Raw genomic sequence first — 20,744 nt, forward strand, 5'->3', positions numbered from 1 at the left:
ATGTTGACCACTCGTGCATCACTATGCTCGGATACACTCGGTGCACAGCCCAGTGCGGGCTCCTTGCAATGTCTGATTGGCTCACACTGGGGGTAACAACAATGTGATCTGATGTAGTGTGCAACAAAAAAAAAAAAATGGAAAAACCCTGCCCACACTCCCCAGAAGTGCTCTGTTTATGGCTGGCTGTAAGTGCATGGAGACCCGAACTGCAGGTCAAGTACAAGTCCCACACCAAACTTTATCTAATTTCCAGCTGAGCCCGCCGAACTGAACTTCCACAGGTCCGCTCATCTCTAGTCCTGGCTTCTTACACAAGCCAGCACCATGGCAACAGCTTCTTATATGCAGTCACATATCAAGGAGCATGGTTTATTGTACTCGTAATGGAAGCCATGCCCCTGAGCAGCAAGAGTCTGGACTCCGCCTGCCTGACCCCTATGATAACCTGCCAGCTGACAATCTGCGTGAGGTCAGAGCTTCTCTCTGAGTTCCTGTCACCAGGAAGCTGTGCATAGGCAGCCAGTGTCCATACAGCACAGCTCTCCATCCCTCAGCAGTCCTCCTCAACTCTTCGACTCCCCAACCTGAGGACAGTATCAGGTCATTTACTGCAGCGTCTATCACTGGCATGGAAATATAACCTCAGCAGTGCCTACTATGCACATGTGACACAGGAGGGCTAGTGAGGGAGGGAGAAAAGTGATAAGATGAACACAGGCTGCCTCTTCATGACAGGAGTGTGATGGGAGGCCATGACTACACAGCTGTGAATCACGAGGTGGGGCACGCCAAGCCCAGAATCACAGAGGACATCATGCTCGCCCAGGAGGTGTGGCTTGAGTTACAATCGCACCCCCTGATCTGTGACTACATAGAAGAAGCCATTATCAGGTAGCGGCTTGTATTAGCAGCCAGGAGCAGGCCACAACCCATGAGATGAGAAGGGCCCCTCTCCTCCTGGGCCAATCTGTGCCTTATATTGTTTATGATTATTGTACTTGTCCCTATTATGTATACCCCTTTTCTTATGTAAAGCGCTATGTAATTAATGGCGCTATAATAATAATAATAATAATAGTTATGAATACCAAACACTGATGATTGAAAACAGCCCTACAGAGTTTATAAACGTATATTGATAGGAATATTATTGTCTCCCCGGAGTTCCCTCTTAATGACTGAAGGGGTACTTCAGTCTAGGCTGGATAAGTGATAAGAGGGTCTACTGGCTACAAGACCGAGGCCAGGAGGAGATGAGTGGAGTGGCAGGTTATAACAGCCCTGAGGATATGAAGATAGATGAGCGCTGTAGTCGGCTATCCTGGTGAATTCCTTGATGGGCGCAGCAGGGTGTACACGGGACGCTCCACTTCATTTGTGTCCTTCTAGCCACAGTCTTATGGCCAAGGAAGAATAAGGAACTCTAGACGCTTGTTCTGGCAATAGGTGGAGATTCCCCACAGTGAGACCCTCACGATCACACAGGTATCACACATCCAAAGGAAGAATTCTTTAATGGGAACCTGCATATTGCTAACACTGAGTAACTGTTTTATCTAAATGCTGTTGTTCTCCTGCATCTGGCATTTTTTTTTTGCATCTGCCTGTTTGTTCCCAAGATATCGTCCTCTCTTCCTTGCTAAGGGTACGTGACCCTCAAGAAGACACCTGTAGAAAAACGATAAAGGGGTATTCCCATCTCCACGTTCCTATCCCAAAATGCAGTTGACGTAACGTTATAATAATATCTGCACATATTGGCAATTAGAAATGTAGTATAGTTTTCCTGATATAGCCATGTCTCTTACCTCATGTGCAGGACATTGCAGCTTAGGTATCCACAGTTACCACCACTCACAGTGACAGTTGCTTGTGGTCGTAACCATAGATACCTGCTGCAACGCCCTGCACATGAGGTAAGAGATATATATGGAGAACTATACTACATTTCTAATTGGAGGTATTTGCTAATATTCTTATTATTACACCTACTTCATATCGGGATAGGATCTTAGAGATGGGAGTACCCCTTATAAAGCTCACACCCCCTTGGCAGACAAAACTAGATTTGCATCCAGGAAAGAGTGGAGAATATCTCAGGAAGGGAGCGGCACAGGAACAAAAGAAACACACCACTGGATGCAGGAGATCAGCAGCATTTACACCAGGTGACAAAAAATTCCACATCTATAGCACATGACAAGAGGTTTTCTAACAGATTTTTCAATCAGGAGCCTGGAGATTGGAGCAGAGCTCCTCCTTGGAGCTGTATTGGCAGCCATACTGATTGTCCGCCAGTTTTCCCCGAACACACATAACGAAGGAGCGATGAAACAGATTTTCACAGATGATTTTATTTTTAGTCCGCCCTTCAATAATGGCGAACATTAATTCAAAGACAGATGTTCTGAGTGGAGCCAGCGGGGATTGTCACCCGGTCTGCCGCTGCCGAGACTTTACACTACTCCAAGTATCTTAACAGTTCATTCTCGCAGTCCTGATTGCTTCAGCCCCGTCTGAGCCAACCACCTGCGGATTGCCATTTGTTTTCACAGTCAGGCCTGCTCTGAGCCAATGGTCACGGCCAGAGATTAGCACAACTCCAGTCTGTACACTGTAGACAGGCGCTGACGCTAATGGCAGCATGTAACAGTGCCTTTAAAATGAACTTCGCGCACACTCTGCCCTCCCCTGGTCCGCTATCACAATGCATAAACAATAAGGGTTCACTTGCCATTCACAATAAAAATAAACATGGATTCGCCACATGAAAGGCATTTACTGGAGACGGCGAGCACTGAACTATTTATCCGCAGGATGTAGAGCTCTTCAGAGCCGACTGTAAAGCACAAGGTTACAAACTATATAAAAACCATGACTGAAAGGAGCTATTTCACTTTACTAAGCAAATGTATAAAGAAGTCTACATGTTTCTGAAATGACACCCAAATACAGCGGGATGTGAAATATGAGAGCGATGGCCCTCACTGAGCTACATCCACAGTGTAATCATCCAGTATTACCTGCGCACACTAAGAGCCTATTAGACCTGCCAGAGATATTTGCTTTACATGTATTAGTTTTATGCCCGTGCTTTATAGATGATCCAAAGTGTCTATTGTGCTCGTCTAATCTGTATTCCGTAAAATAAATAGGGATTTCTGCTATAATCTATGTGGATGGTTGTGATATGAGATTACCGTATTCCCATCTATAGACATTATCACTACAGACAGTGCAGATTGATTTGTAGAACCCGGTCCAGCAGCCAGGTCACTAACCTGTGGCCATTGAGGGCATTTCATACAGGGTTGTGTAAATAGAATCCTGTAATGACATTAAAGAGGACCAACAGCAGGATTTTCCTATATAGCCTAAAGCCAGTACTATACTGGCACTATCAGGCTGATCGTATACATACCTTTAGTTGTGAGATCGGATGTATAGTTTCTGAAATACAGGCAAGTAAAGTTTGTGAAATGCACTGTAACTTGATTGATAGCAGCTGGTGCTGCTGAATATATAATAAAAGAGTGTCGGGTTTTGCTAGTTATTCCTGCCCCTGTCTGATGCCTGGCTTCCTGTTCCCTGTCTTTCCTCCCCCTGTAATAACAGAGATGGGGAGGAAGGACAAGCAGCAGACAGGGGCGGGAATAACTAGCAAAACCCGACCTACGTCAGATATTCCGTTGCACCTCTCATCAAATAAGTGCATTTCACAAACTTTACTTGCCTGTATTTCAGAAACTATACATCCGATCTCACAACTAAAGGTATGTATAGAATCAGCATGATAGTGCCAGTATAGCACTGGCTTTAGTTTATAAAGAAAATCCTGGTGGTTGGTCCTCTTTAATACAATTACAGCTCTGAAGCCCAGTCCGGTGAAACGTGTTTCGAGGAGCCCGTGTGCCCCTTTCTGCTCTACCTTTAGTTCATCTTATGCACAATGTCTCAAGAAATTACTTTGATGTGGCAACTTTAATGTCTCCTGAAGTATATTTCTTAATATGGGTCCATGTCTTTTCAAATTAGTGAGTCCTTCGGTGTTTTTCACCTCCTTACGCTAGTTTCATTACTGCAGTTAGAATTATATATCGTCTATAATATGTATAACACATTTTATCATTTCCTGACATACTGTAGCTTACTCGTCTTATATTTAATGTACCTGGTGCTATAGAGGATTGCTCATCTTTGATTTTATAATATATATATATATATATATATATATATATATATATATATATATATATATATATATATATATATACACACTGTATATATATTATATTTTGTATATGGCTGCTATTACCACTATTACCAACTTGGAGCATGGCTATAGGGGACTTTTTCTTGCCTTCTTCTATAGGGAGAACATGATTCCTATACGGCACGTTCATTCTGCTCCATCTATATTTTTAGTCGTACCCCTCCCAGCCTAACCTTGTGTAACTGCTCATTACTGTTATTTATTAAGAAACTTAATATGACTATTTTGCTGCTGGTTGTCCCTCTTTTTGTCTTTTTCTCCAGGGGTTTCTCTTTTGCAATGCTGTTATCTGCCTTATGAGGAAACTGAAAGGGGGGGGGCATTAAAATGACAATTTCCTACTATTGAAGAACAGATCTCCAATATCATGGCTCCAATATGGAGATTTTTGGGGCATTATTTCAGACAAGGTTGTGTAAATACAGACCTGTAATGCGCTTAATACAATTGCAGCTCTGTAGTGATGGTAAATACGAGCCTTGGAGAGAGGCCAGTGTTACTTTCTTGGCAGAAGTATGAGACTGTGCATAACTGCGCATGATCCCGGAGTCATTATTCAGAATAGAATATTTTGGAGCATTTACCATTTTCTCCAGACAATGCACAATAAGCGTTTCAATAATGTGCTTTGAACAGTTCTCAATACACGGAAAGTGCTGAAGGATGAGGTCGAGGTGATGTGGACTCATTTCAGGGTCCGTTGGCAAACTAACAGAATTTCAAGCAGCTTTGTCGGCTGAATATTGCAGGGTAAGCGGTGTAAGGTTTGTGTAATATAGCTATAGCCAAAATGGCCCAAAAACAAATTGTTCTGCTTGGCTAATAAAAGTGCTGATTGAAATCAAAGGACTCGCAGGCAGATTCACACACAGAGTATGGACCGGCCGCGAGTCTCCGCACCAGAACCCCGCAGCCTCATGATAATGTATGGCTGCTGATATTGGTCAGTCCACACAGGACCTTCATACTTGGCCCTGGCCTTAATTCGTATGTTTAACCTGTGTGGGGAATGGACCGCATGTGGACACCAACTGTGCCTTAGGGGTTAATGCACCTGAGCGCTTTTCATGGAAGAAACCACACCACGCATTATTCTGGTCCGTTTTATAGATTAGCACCCAGGCTCGGTTACTAGGGATGAGCTGGCTACTGGGCGCACCCGAGCACCAAACAGTTTGCTCATGCCTACCAGTTACCGCCACAGTTTGTAGCAGTGACTAGCTCGATTATCATAAACGACCGTGTGAACCCACCCTAATGTATCTAATTATGAAGCGAGGGCTCCGCAAGCCTCCATGCCGGGGACTGAAAGGCTGCGGTATATATGTGGCCAAACAGCACCATAGGCGTACCCGGCTATAGACACTTGGCAAAGGCTGACACCACTTTGCTCTCCATCATCCTGAGAGTTGTCAGCCTATGTTACATTTAAATAGTAAAGATGTCTGCCAGACCTTGAAGATGTTATTATTACTTAACGGCCTTCAGCTTGATCTCAAGCCATGGCGACTTGCTGGATAAGTGCTCTGTGGGAGGATCGATCTTGTGTAAGCATAGTTAGGTCCACCAGGGTCTTCTCTGCTGTTATCTTGATAGCATTAAGCCATCACGTTGTTGGTCTTCCTTTCCGCCTTGTTCTGTCTATTCTTCCTACCATGATGTCCTTCTCCAGTGATTGCTCTTTATAGATGTGTCCATAGTAGACAAGTCATAGCTTGGTGATCCTTGCTTTGAGTGACATGTCTGGCTTAATTTGTTCCAAAATTGGTTTGTTCTTCTTGTCATCCATGGTATTCACATCCTTTCTCCATCATCATATTTCAATGGCGTGGAATCTACTTCTGTCTTGTTTCTTCATCATCCAGGTGTCGTATCCGTATGATACTACAGAAGAGACCAGACTATGTACAAGCCGTGTCTTTGTTGCCAGTGAAATGTTCCTCGATTTGAAGACCTTGTCCAGTGACTTCATTGTGTGACTTCATTCAGTGACCTTCAACTATCCGCTAAGTATTTCTCTTTATAGCCCATTTATTAAGCTGTTTGTAAGGGCTGGATAGCAGGAGAGTTTTTCTAGATTTTAGTTAAAGGTCTGTGAAATATGAAAATGTCTCCATACACAACATTCAACATCCATACATCAGATTTCATAAGAAACGTTCTATGGATATACTGTATATTTGTATGAGCCAAGGAATTCAAGGTGTAGGATTTTCAGCAAACACTACATTAAGCTGCGTTCTCACCCTGTTTAGAATGTATATTTAGATGCTAATAATGTCTATAGGGTTAATTTAGCGCAAGAGCTGCCAAAAGTCCTTATGGCCTCTGAAATACCATTGTACAATATTCTGCAGCAAAAAGTGAACAAGTCCTGCACCGCCTGCCCTCAGATTACCTCCAGGTCCAGTGGCTCACGTGCTGATGATTGCCATATAGCACTGGTTGCAGGCGCAGCGTGCTGGTCGGTAGTGAGCAGCTAGGAGATCCAACAAACGGGAGATGAATAATCGACCGCAAACAGCTGCTATGCCAAACAAATTCTTTTTTATTCAAACGTTCTTTTCATCGGTGCAGATAAAATTGCGGGAGGTGGCTTGGATGCGAGTCCCTCCAAAGGACGACGGCCGTTTCGTCTGTGAGTCAGACTTCTACGGGTCCACCCTGTTTAGAATGTATATTTAGATGCTAATAATGTCTATAGGGTTAATTTAGCGCAAGAGCTGCCAAAAGTCCTTATGGCCTCTGAAATACCATTGTACAATATTCTATACAACAGTAAAAAATAAAAAAAATATGTGTTTAAAGTGAGACACTGGGTGACTTACAGCAGTGTATTGTATAATGTATTAGTCCCGGAATATACATTAACCAGAGGATATAAACGTGATAGGAACAGAGCCTTATGAATACATTAAAAGACAACTTATAACAATGAATATTTTGTATATTTTAGGTTTGCAGCCAGATATACCTAAATCTCACACAATACAATTATTAACTTTCCTAACACGTCCAAAAAAATGTAAAGTGTTGGTTTTCGTTTTCCGGCAGATAGCTATGAGGTGTTACGCATAACAGTTTATTCAACCCTCATTACCTGTTACACTTAGCAGGCTGGGATCAGGCGCACTCACTGCATACTCTGTATACAGGCTCAAGAACAACTGATATAAGCTAGCATCAAAGGATCAAACTAGGACACCTCGGAGCATGACCTCAGAATAATCAGTTTCTAGAGAAGGAAATGGCAATACTGGAAAGTTGATAATCAGCTATTACAAGGACTGTCCCCTTTTATTTTTTTATTTAATTCACTTATATAGCGCCATTAATTCCATAAGTGCTTTACAGATTTTCTGCATTAAAAAAATAATAAAGTTACACTGCTCAAACTGTGTAGTGCAATCAATTAAGCACTATAGGCCTCCATATACAATAACACAGCTCCCTCCTCCCCCAACTCCTTCCACACACAGCTCCCTGCCCCGACTCTTTCATACACAGCTCCCTCCCCCGCCATACACAGCTTCCACCCTCGACTCCTCCCACACACAGCTCCCTCCCCCTTCCCCCACCATACATAGCTTCCACCCCCGACTCCTCCCACACACAGCTGCTTCCCCGACTCCTCCCACACACAGCTCCTTCCCTGACTCCTCCCACACACAGCTCCTTCCCTGACTCCTCCCACACACAGCTCCTTCCCTGACTCCTCCCACACATAGCTCCTTCCCTGACTCCTCCCACACACAGCTCCTTCCCCCGACTCCTCACACACAGCTCCTTTCCCCGACTCCTCACACACAGCTCCTTTCCCCGACACCTCCCACACACAGTTCCCTCTCCCGACTCCTCTCACACACAGCTCATTCCCCCGAATCCTACCACACACCGCACCTTCCCTAACTCCCCTCACACATAGCTCGTTCCCTGACTCCTCCCGCGCACAGTTCCCTCTCCTGACTCCTCTCACACACAGCTCCTTCCCCCGACTCCTCCCACACACAGCTCCTTCCCCGACTCCACCAATACACAGCTCCTTCCCTGACTCCATTCACACACAGCTCCTTCCCCCAACTCCTCACCCACAGCTCCTTTCCCCGACTCCTCCCACACACAGCTCCCTCTCATGACTCCTCTCACACACAGCTCCTTCCCCCAACTCCTCCCACACACCGCTCCTTCCGACTCCCCTCACACACAGCTCCTTCCCCCGACTCCTCCCACACACAGCTCCTTCCATTGACTCCTCCCACAAACAGCTCCTTCCCCCGACTCCTCCCACACACAGCTCCTTCCGTGACTCCATTCACACACAGCTCCTTCCCCCGACTCCTCACACACAGCTCCTTTCCCCGACTCCTCCCACACACAGCTCCCTCTCCTGACTCCTCCCACACACAGCTCCTTCCCCGACTCCCCTCACACACAGCTCCTTCCATCGACTCCTCCCACAAAAAGCTCCTTCCCCCGACTCCTCCCACACACAGCTCCTTCCCCTGACTCCTCCCACACACAGCTCCTTCCCCCGACTCCTCCCACACACAGCTCCTTCCCCCAACTTGACTTAATAGCGATCTCCAAATACCTGAAGGGCTGTCACACTGTAGAGGAATCAGCGCTATTCTCATTTGCACAAGGACACATTAGAAGCAATGGGATGAAACTGAATGGAGGAGACACAAGTTAGATATTAGGAAAAACATTTGACAGTGAGTGTGATCAATGAGTGGAACAGGCTTGCTGGAGAGGTGGGGAGTTCTTCAATGGAAGTCTTCAAACAGAGGCCGGGACACGATGACCCTGGAGGAAGTTTCCAACTCCAACATTCTATGATTCAATGACAATGTACAGCAGGGCTTTCCCTTATCAATCTAGAGAAAAACCATTTTGATCAGCTGATCTCAGATCCTGAGTTGTGCTATTTATACTGGATTTCCCTGTACTGCCACCCACAGGCAATGCAAAGCATTACAGCCTCAGATAAATGAAGAGAGCTCTATGGAGCTCTATTGAATACAGTGGCTGAGTTTCCGCATCAGAGTGTGAAGTGCTTGTGATTCCATTATCTACTTACAGGCCCATTTACACAGAACAATCCGTACTTACAATAGCTATGGATCAGCATAATAGGAATTCTAGCAATTTTTTTGGGTTGGTCCTCAAACAATTATTGTGTTTAACTTAAACAAAAAGAATATTACTAGGATGGATTTTTATTATTCCAACTGAAATAACATAAAAAAAAACTTGGCTATCTGCACAATTTCTAATCAAATAATCCATAAACTTCCTAAAATACAAAGGATGTGTTTTGCTTAAAAATACACACAATATAGGATTATACTAATAATATTATAGTAAATCATATACAAATTAAGACAGTAAAGTTATCACTCACTCAGAACACAAATAGCTTAAAGGTAATCTGACAAGTTGAACAAGAAGTCTGATCTGTTATAGCCGCATGTTCTAGAGCCAGAAGAAGTGAGAAAATGAATACATAGGTTTGTATAAAAGAATTCAATATAACTTCAGTCTTTTATGGATCTAAATCTTTCGGGGTTTTTACCCAGGAGTCCAGTGGGTGGAGCTATACAGTGATTGACAGCTCTCTCTGTAAGCACAGTCCTATAGGAAAGGCTAGTAATCCTTGAGTGAGAATGTCAATACCAGAATCAACTGGGTGTCTCCGTTCACCGGCGCCTCCTCTTTCGGCCATCTTTGTCGTCCTTCTTCTTAAGCCGGGGTGCATGACGCGTCCTACATCATCCACACTTGCTGGCACTGAGGTCCTGCAAAGTATTGTAGTGCGCGGGTCCGGCGAGTGTGTATGACGTAGGACGCTTCATGCTCACAGGCTTCAGAAGGAGGACGAAGATGGCCGAAAGAGGAGGAGCCGGCACCGGAGAACGGAGACGCCCATATGACCCAACTCCACCGCAGCCACCGTTTAGGTGAGTATTATAAAGTGATTTTTACGTTCTATACAGCGGCCCGGGCTCTTATATACAGCACGTTAGAATGCTGTATATAAGAGCCCAGTGGTGGTGGCCACAGCTTATAGGCCACAAATCTGCTGACAGGTTCCCTTTAAACCGAGGACCCCAGAAATGGAAAGCACCAGTACTAATCAGTGAGCCGCTGTGCTGCCCATAAATGTATGGATAAATGTATGATTGCTGTTGATCCATCCCTGGGTTCCTCACTTATCACACGAAGGAGTCTTAGTATAGCTTCATACAGAATGGAGCCATGTGCGTACAACTTATTACTAGAGATGAGTGAGCAGACCCGTGGATGTTCGGGTTCAGCCGGACTTTAGATAAAGTTCTGTTCTGGACCCAAATCTCATTGGAAGTCCCTAATTGGGCAGTTTGGGTTTCTGCCCACATGCAGCCAGCCATAAACAGATCACTTCCGGGGGCGAGGTTTTTTCATTTTCTTTTTGGGTGCACACTACATCGGATCACGCTGTTGTTACCTCCAGTGTGAGTCATTCAAACACTGCGAGCGGCTCGCACCGAGAGCGCCTGAGCACTGCGGCGCTCACGCGAGTGGTCACTATACGTAAAGCACCCAAATATGAACACTGATTTATTTTTATTTATTTTTTTTTTTTTTTAAGTCTGTGCTTGGTATGAACACCTAACTTTAAAGTTCGGGTCCGCTCATCTCTACTTATTACTGTAAAAACATTAGAATTCTAAAGGTGGAATATTTGGGTTCCAGCCCGTGCAATCCTCACAGTCTCACTGGTGCACACTTGATTCGCCGGCCTGATTAATATGTCTCCCTCAGTGAACGCGGCTCCTGCACCTCCTGGTGCTGCACATATTTTCTTCTCTAACAAAATCAATTATGGAGCTCAATTATTTCTCATTTTGCTGCAGAAATGAAATGGCAATAACTTGCTTATGGATGCGGTAAGATGTCATCATCGCTATCAATTCTACAAGCTTCATCCTACATTGCTAACCAGAGAAACGCGGCTGACAAGTGATGACTTGTCACTTTCCACCTAGAGGTGATGGTGCCCGCTGTGACAGTTCCCTGACGCGCTGCCAGGCTCAAGAAGCCATCTGAGGTAACGTCACATTTAAATAACATTTAAATCCATGTACCGGAACAGAAACAATGCGAGCGTAATTGTCTGCTTAGGAAACAAGCAGGACGCCATGTCAATGTACGCACAACTGTGCAGCACTAGGACACAGATACATTTCAGGCCATTCAGCCTAGTTTTGTCTTTGATTATATGGATACACAGCTGAATGTGTTGTTTCTTAGTCAAAGAAGATTTTTCAGATTACTTACTAAGGGTACTTTCACACTTGCGTTATTTTCCTTCCGTTACAATCCGCCCTTTTGGGAAACAGCGGAATCCGTTAACGGATTCCGCTGTTTCCCATAGACTTGTATGGTTGACGGATTGTACCAAAAGGAGCTGCGTTGCTTCCGCTGGGCGACGCTCCGTTGCTTCCGCCCAGCGGGAGGAACGCAGCATGTAACGTTATTTTGAGCAGCGGAATCCTCTGGATTTCACTGCGCATGCTCTTTTTTTTTTTTTTTTTTTTTTTTTTTTAAATCAAACTTTATTTTGGCTCGCGGTGGCCGAACGTTCAGCTGAGCGCCCGGCCGTCGGCAAGCGACAGCGCTCAGCTGAATGACCGGCCACCAGCATGCCCGGCCGCCGGCAAGTCACACCGCTCAGCTGAGCGCCCGCCCGCCGGCATGCCCGGGCGCCGGCAAGTGACAGCGATCAGCTGATCACCCGGCGGCCGGCTGCAGGGAGCGATCAGCTGATCACCCGGCGGCCGGGAGCGATCAGCTGATCACCCGGCGGGCGGGAGCGATCAGCTGATCACCCGGCGGCCGGCTACTGGGAGCAATCAGCTGATCACCCAGCGGCCGGCTGCAGGGAACGATCAGCTGATCGTTCACTATAGTCTGCCGCTGGTAAAACCGGGAAAAAAAAAAAAAAAAAATCAAAACGAATTGCGTTGTTTTGCAGCATCCGTTGCATCCGTTGTGTCACTATATGCAACACATCCGTTGCATCCGTTACACAACGCAATGCAACGGATACCGTTCAACGCAAGTGTGAAAGTAGCCTAACTTAAAAAAGAACTCCAACGACTGAGGTACTAGACATGACCCAACGACAAGAGTGTCAGTGATCCTGAGGAACAAGAAAAGGAGCAAGCTACCTTCACTGTCTCTCAATGGCTCTCCCGGGGGATAAAACAACGCTATCGGACGTAGTGTGAGCAAAAAAGCCCTGTATGTGGCTGGAGACCTTAACAGACCAATCATACACTTTCCATAATGCTCGTTACTCGCGTACAGCGTATGACCAGATTGAAACGAGGAAAGAGCATTTTAGGGCTCGCCCAGCACTACTAACGACCCCTTCACCCACTAAAACACACCAGTGGCATATGATGGTTGGAGAACCTGTTCCAAATTTTGTATTCAGACAAGTTCTTCCAAGATATGGTCTATTTAGACCAGGGGTCCCCAACTCCAGTCCTCAAGTTTTCAGAATCTCCTTAGCATTGCATGGGTGTTGGAATCACCACCTGTGCAGGTGATTAATTTATCTAAGCAGACCTTTAAAACATGCACTGTTGGTGGGCCTTGAGGACTGGAATTGGGGACCCCTGATATAGACAAACCAATAATAGGCAAAAAAACAATTATTTGCCCAAACACCTATTCCCAGTCATTGACCTGTCTAAACAAGCAGCAATCACCCGACAGACGAGCAAAATATTTTGTTCATCCGATGCAAAAATCATCGTTATCAGAAGCACATCACCCGCTGTTAACAGGAGAGGTGCTACCATTAACATGATACTGTGGGGGGACAGAATGATAAGGCTGGGGCCACACGGGGGACTAATGCGATCCTCGCATGACACTCGGCTCACGCTGGCAGCACAGCGGAAGTAGAGTGTTATGCGAGTGTCACTGTGACTGAGGTCCGATCATGCCACAGCTGAGAGGGGATGGAGGGGTGAGGGAGTGACAGGGGGGTGGGAGAGGAGGGGAGAGGGGGTGGGAGAGGAGGGGAGAGGGAGTGACAGGGGGGGGGAGGGGTGGAGAGGGGGTGGGAGAGGAGGGGAGAGGGGGTGAGAGGGGAGGAGAGACCAGGAGTGATTTTAAACGATTTAGATCGTTCCGCTGGACATGCTGAGCATGCGCAGTAGAACGTGACGGGATCCATCAGCGGATTCCGCCGCTTAGTGCATTGCGGTGGAATCCACCCCCGTAGACAATCATTGGACACCTTGGCGGATTCTAACAGAATCCCTCAAGGTGCGATATTTTAACGACCGAAAAAACGCTACATGCAGCGTTCCCTCCGCCCGACGCTGCGTCAAATTAACTACACAGCGTCCTCCAGCGGATGCAATGCAGACACTTGCGTTACAGTGCGTCATCAATACAAGTCTATTGAGAAAAGCACAGTGCGTTAACGGACTGCGCTATTCTCCATAGCGGCGGATTGCGCTGAATGCAAGTGTGAAAGCGCCCGCACACACACACATACACACACCTGGATAAATACCTGTGCCCAGCCATGCAGTCCCCGGCACTGACGTCCTCAGCGCCATGGTCCCACTTGGCTTCAACCCCGCACTCCGCCACCCGCACACATTACCCCGCAGGATGGGGGCACATGTCAGGATGGTTCCTGCACCACGATGGGGGCACATACCAGCATTGGGCCAAATCACAGCATCAGCATATTTTTACTTAACTTTACACTGTTTATGGCCTTCTTTCATTACAAGCCATGGACATCATTAAACAATAGCCTCATCTATAAAAACTGTTCCTTCTGTTGTTTGTCATTTTAAAACCAATAAACAATTATAAGAATACTAAATTAAACCTAACCCATCCAGTCCGTTCATTACCTTATTATTCACTCTGCTAACCTACATACACATTCTAGACTGCCCGATACGTTAGAATCGGGCCACTTTCTAGTATATATACAGTATAAGCCAGGCGGACACCAAAAGGACGTTCTCCTGTCCGTCTTCTGGCTAATGTAACTCCGTGGACATCTTTAGCTCGTACGTCGGGCACCGCCACTAAATGTACATTATAAACAGGATATAGCTTAGATGTCTGCTACCGTTCAGCAAATCCTGATATTTCCCCGAAGCAATAGAAGAGAAAGAAAACAAACTGACACCAGAAAAAAAAAAGCAAACAAGTCACAATACGCAGCCTTGATCCGAATCCTCCCAAAGAGTTTAGTATTAACACACAAGAATTTATTCTAGGAAACCATGAATTTATCTCTCTCACAACAACAAAAAAGCCGCCAGTAATGGTTTTCTATGTATAAATGCTTTGTCGTGACCTTTAGTTCCGCAATTGATGTAGAAAAACGGCCCATTTTATTCCAGCATCAGAGGCTTGTGTAGATCTGTCCACGTCCTTAGCGCATTGTTGTGTAAATTACCCGTCTAGTAGGAAAAAAAGTGATATTACAAGAACGTGGGCAGCCGGAGTGTGAACGCTGACACGCTATGTATGCGCTCTCCAAATGAGGATTTATCTACAGAAGTGTTGATCCACTGAAATATGAATCAAAGGCAATTACTAGAAAGGTCATTTCCCGTTTGGTACTTGTCTACTTAGAGCTCAGAAGAAGTGTCAGCGTCTTATTTACCAACCGCACAGAATCAGAACATAAAAGCTTGTTCCTCTGTAGCCATCGCTGCTAATTCCCCGAGACAAAAGTCAACGCGACTGACAAAAGATACTTTTTAAAACACCAAAACGAAGCTTTGCAAAATACATAAAAAAAAAAACTAAATACAAATAAACATTAGCAAAAAGGTAAAGCGTCATCAATGTAGATGCGACAATTTATTAAAGGGAACCTGTCAGCAGATTTTTAGACCCCAAACTAACAACATCTATATAAAGTACCTGTAACGGTAACGACATCCATACCTTTGTTTTATAAGTCCGTGCCTGCGTTGTATAGAAATCAATTGGCAAATTTTCATGCAAATTAGTCACAAATGCAAGGTGCTTGGCTCTCCGACCTTCTTCCACTTTCACCACTGGCCTCCTGTCAGTCACTCACAGTTCCCTCTTCTCTGTCACCTGCCCCCTCACCTGAGATGTAGCACAAGTTCCATTAATGCCGGGGACGGCTCGCATGAATGGCCTCGCACACGCGAGATCTCAGGCAGGAGATCAGGTGACAGAGAAGAGTGAACTGTCAGAGACTGACAGGAGGCCAGTAGTGAAAGTGGAAGACGGGCCGGAGAGCCAAGCCCTATGCATTCGTGACTAATTTGCATGAAAATTCGCCAATTGATTCCTACAAAAAGCTGCCACAAACTTCTAAAACAAAGGTATGGACGACATTAACGTTACAGGTACTTTATATAGATAATAATAGTTTGGGGTCTGAAAACCTGCTGACATGTTCCCTTTACATGCTCCCTTAACAGTGAAGACCAATCTGCAGGGGGCAGGAGCTTCACACTTTCTCGGATGGTCACAATAGCCTGTATTTTGCTCATTGTCAATGAAAAAAGCCGATGCTGGAGCTGGGGTGGGTGAGTGTCAGCTGGCTTTGTTGTTTTGCATACCTGCCAACATTTGGGGTCCACTTTGCTGAAAGTGGAAAAACCTTTAAATAATCAACTTCACTAATGTATCTCAGTGTAGTCAGAACCCCTCTGTGTGAAGTGGTTTGTACCATAGTGACGCAGTCAGCTGGGCAGCTATGCCTGATGCACTGCGGATCAGACCACTGCACACAGCTAATGGAGGGATCCTGACTACATTAAGGAAACTAGTGAACTCTAACTGGATATAACAATATATATTTATACATTACATTCCACAATTAATTTAGTTAAATTGTCTTTTCAAAGGCAGTAAATTGTGAACAAGCAAAAAACTTTTCTAACCCTCAAAACCAATGTTTTTCCACATTTAACCACATCTACATACAAACTTGTCATATTATTCTCAATATTCAGTACCATCACTGCTATTAGAACGTTATTATAATAATGCAACATTTCAAACTGCACTCCTCAATTATTGTAAAATATTCAAAGTGGAAATAAAGTAAAGGAGGGAACAAAGCGAACATCATATTCAATATAGATGTAAAACAAACAAAAGCAGAACACAACAAAAATTCAAACAGGCAACAGTTCAAGTAAACCAAGCAAAGGTTGAAAGAGAATCTGTCAGCAGGTTTTGCCTATGTAAGCTGAAGCCAGCAAAAATTCAAGGATTCTTGTCTTATCAAGGACCAAGCTGTTGTTTATTTGCTGTCTGTTTAAGCAGCAGGACCCTATCATTGCCTGGACTACAAAGTCACGCAAATAGACAGCCGTGGGCAGCTCTCTCAACTCTGTTAGATGGCTAAATCTAAAAAATGTGATTGTGTCAGAACCGCTGCACCCAGTAATCTAAGTGATACATCTTTGGATTCAGGATCTCTTTGCCTATATTATGTTGCTCTAAGATGGGGTAGCAAAAACTTGACAGATTCCCTTTAAAAGATATGAAAGAACAATTTCGAGATTGGACATTATACACACTTATCTCTAGACATTGTATTGTAGGCTGGGTTCACATGTAACAAGACCAATAATGTTAGATTGAAGCAATTTATGAAGACAAAACATCGTTATTATTAACTCTTCTGGACTCAATCTTTTCTTACCAGAATAAGAATGATTAGCTCTGATGACTGTATAAGGCTCAGGACACATTTCTCTGGATAATTCCATAATAAATCCGACACAAAATCTGCTGGTTCCATATTCTATTGATTTTAAAGGGAACCTGTCACGTAAAAAAACGCTATTACCCTGCAGACATGGGGTTAATCTGCAGTTTAATAGTGTCTGACATGGTGTGGCCACTGCACTGAGAGCTCCGCTGCCAGGAGGAAATTATCTTTATTCCTCCCGGCAGCCTCTAGCTTTCAGTCGTAGAGGCACGCTCAGTGCTGTTTTAGTCACAGCTCGGTGTAGAGTGAACGGCGGCTGTAACCATGCCCCGGCACTGACTGATAGCTGGCTCTGTACTGTTGCACTGTGGAGTCGGCTGTCAGTCAGCACCAGGGGTAGAGCACTCTGAATACTATCAACCAATAAAATAACCCCATATCTGCAGGTTAATAGCATTTTTTTACATGACAAGTTCCCGATCAATCTTCTGCGTCAGCGGTGCGGATGCTGCCCTGATCCCCGACTAGTCTCTGTCCTTTCAAGTCCAAGTGATGATATTTCCACACAGGTGACTGGCTGCAGCGGTCGTGTATACATGATTTATCAATGCTGGAGGCCAGTAAATGTCATCACGACTTGTCACTGCTGGAGGCTAGTAAACAGACTGACCAAGTGTCCAAGAAATCAGCAGCACAGCTACAGCAAATTATGATTTTTTTTTTCCCAATTCTATCTAAAGTGATTATCCACACTTGCCGATTTGCAGATAATTTGTAGCAAATGCTGTATCATTAACATTTGATTGCAGGCTGCTACTAATCCTTTGAATTGGGGAAAAGTAACAAATTCACATTTTTTCCGCATCAGGAATTGACATATTGCAGATTAATATTGCATGTTAATATACACACAGAAAAACTCAAAAAGGCTGGTACAAGACTTGGTCTCTTAAATCTCCCATCCTCTTATCTGCTATCCTAAACACTGTGAGATCCACAGACCGTGGGCTTACACAGAGAGCCATGTATTCAGATGGCTTCAGAGAATTACAGGAGATTAACAAATCCACCACAAAAAACTATTCTCTCCGAGCATTCATCAAACGCCCCTATGTCTACGACTAACGATATTATAAGACAGGAAGGCAAAAGCTGCGCCACATTACAATGAAGCTCATAGGATTAATGCATACTAATGCCGAGAATTAAAGCAAATGTAACTTACCTGCAGTTTGGAGGAGGATCCAGTGTAATTTCCGCAAGTTCTTTCTGAATTCTTAAAAGAGAAAAAAAATGTCATATAGTGTTGTGATTTACATAGAAGAAGGAATTGAACAGACACTATAGTGTAAAAAAACATTGCATAAATCAATAATACAGACAAATAGAAACTGAAGGCCACTTTACACACAGCGACATCGCTAGTGATGTCACTGGTGAAAGCACCCACCCCCATCGGTTGTGCGTCATGGTCAAATCGCTGCCAGTGGCGCACAACATCGCTAGGAACGATCACACATACTTACCTGCCTAGCGACGTCGCTGTGGCCGGCGAACCACCTCTTTTCTAAGGGGGAGGTTCGTTCGGCATCACAGCGGCATCACTAAGCGGCCGCCCAATAGAAGTGGAGGGGCGGAGATGAGCGGCCGTAACATCCTGCCCACCTCCTTCCTTCCTCAATGCCGCCGGCCGCAGGTAAGCTGTTGTTCCTCGTTCCTGGGGTGTCACATGTAGTGATGTGTGCTGCCTCAGAAACGACGAACAACCTGCGTCCTGCAACAGCAACGATATTTGGGATTAGAACGATGTGTCAACGATCAACGATTTGGTAAGTAATTTTGATCGTTAGCGGTCGTTCGTACGTGTCACATGCAACGATGTTGCTAACGAGGCCGGATGTGCGTCACGAATTCCGTGACCCCCAACGACATCTCATTAGCGATGTTGTTGCGTGTAAAGCCCCCTTTAGTATGCCTTATCAGAAGAATCTGCTTCTTTTTCCACTTATGAGCCACTTCTTCCCCACCTCCTGAATTCATCATTGAAAAGCTATGTTCACAAGCAGCATCTTTTTATCAGTGTATCTTGATAACATCAAAAACGCAATGCGGCAAAAACGCATTGCGTTTTGCCCAATACGTTTTTAAAGTCAAATCTATTGACTGGAAGGGCTCAAAAATGCTGGAAACATGCAGAAATAATTGACATACTGCATCTTCAAATACGCTGCCAAGCTGCAGCCAACAAAAGATGCCCAGTGTGGACGCAAAACAGAAATCTCATAGACTTTACTGGGAGAAGCCAATGCAGGCATTTTGGGGCATCTTTATGACCTCAAAAACGCACCAAAAGATGCCCTGTGTGAACTAAGCCTCAGAAAAAAACAATAACTGCTCAATCTTTCTTGCTAAAAAATAAAAAGTCAGATTGCCAACACAGCGAAGTCTATGGAGAAGGAAGTATGTATATTATGTTTTCATAGAGCTGGATGCGCAGCTACACTGCTCTGTACTTTTGTGTAATTCCCTCCATGCATCTAGTGCTTTGGTCTGTGTGCTGCCAAAAGAAAGGCAGAGACTCATTTTAGTGTGCAGTGTATGGAAGACATCAAGGCAGCTAGTGTCCACCTACTAGCTCAGAGTCAATTGCAAATTAGAGACAGAGCTTGCAGAGGGGTAATTGGTGATCAATGCAGGATACATTTCATTTAACAGGCAGAAATGGTGTCATTCCCCATGTAAACAGACCGAAGCGTATTCTGAAAAGTTACTTGAAAGTATAGTTACCCTATGAATAAAACTACACATGGTATAAAAATAAAACATACAGTAATATTTCTTTAAAGTGGACATGTCACCTATTATCTGATAAAAAAAAAAAAGCAATGGAGAAAAAAAGTGCACACCCAGAGATACAGGGCAATACATTTATCTACACTATATAATTACATGACTAAAAACAAAACCATAACAACCCCATAAATATATGCAAATCACTATACAACAATGAAATGCAACAATAATACATATGTGACATATGCAATCATTAACATATCAATAAAGCCACTATTAGGTGTTGGAGGTAAATAGGTAATAATGAAGTCAGATATGTATGAACATGTAATAAGTACTCAAGCAGCCCTGATCAGGAATAAACATGTATAAAGAACACCAGAAAAGTGCTAATAGTGAAATCAGTAAGAAAGTATATACACGCGCAACCGCGAAATGTACGCATAAAGAAAATTAGTATTCACATCACATGAAAAATAATCAATGGAAAGCGCATATTACAAGACTTATGTATGTGTAAGCATGGTATGGACGAAAATTAGCAGATTAAGGCTAGTTTCACACTTGCGTTGAACGGTATCCGTTGCATTGCGTTGTGTGACGGATGCAACGGATGTGTTGCATATAGTGGCACAACGGATGCAACAAAACAACGGAATCCGTTTTGATTTTTTTTTTTTTTTTTTTTTACAGTTTTATCGGCGGCAGACTATTGTGAACGATCAGCTGATCGCTCCCTGCAGCCGACCGCCAGGTGATCAGCTGATCGCTCCCTGCAGCCGACCGCCGGGTGATCAGCTGAGCGCTGTCCCTTGCCGGCGCCCGGGCATGCTGGCGGGCGGGCGCTGAGCTGAACGTTCGGCCACCGCGAGCCAAAATAAAGTTTGTGATTTAAAAAAAAAAAAAAAAGAAAAAAAAAGAGCATGTGCAGTGAAATCC

General features: G+C 44.5%; 1 protein-coding gene across 1 annotated transcript in view; it reads right to left on the reverse strand.

Annotated features, from left to right (window-relative positions):
- Window positions 1–20,744, reverse strand: part of LOC142244438 (ubiquitin-conjugating enzyme E2 E2) — a 329,602-nt gene that overhangs the window by 246,432 nt on the left and 62,426 nt on the right. Inside the window, exon 3 of the mRNA XM_075316658.1 lies at window positions 18,238–18,288. Coding sequence (XP_075172773.1) covers window positions 18,238–18,288 — 51 coding nt within the window. The remainder of the gene's footprint in view (window positions 1–18,237; window positions 18,289–20,744) is intronic.

Source organism: Anomaloglossus baeobatrachus, chromosome 6 (assembly GCF_048569485.1).
Source record: "Anomaloglossus baeobatrachus isolate aAnoBae1 chromosome 6, aAnoBae1.hap1, whole genome shotgun sequence".
Lineage (NCBI taxonomy): Eukaryota > Metazoa > Chordata > Amphibia > Anura > Aromobatidae > Anomaloglossus > Anomaloglossus baeobatrachus.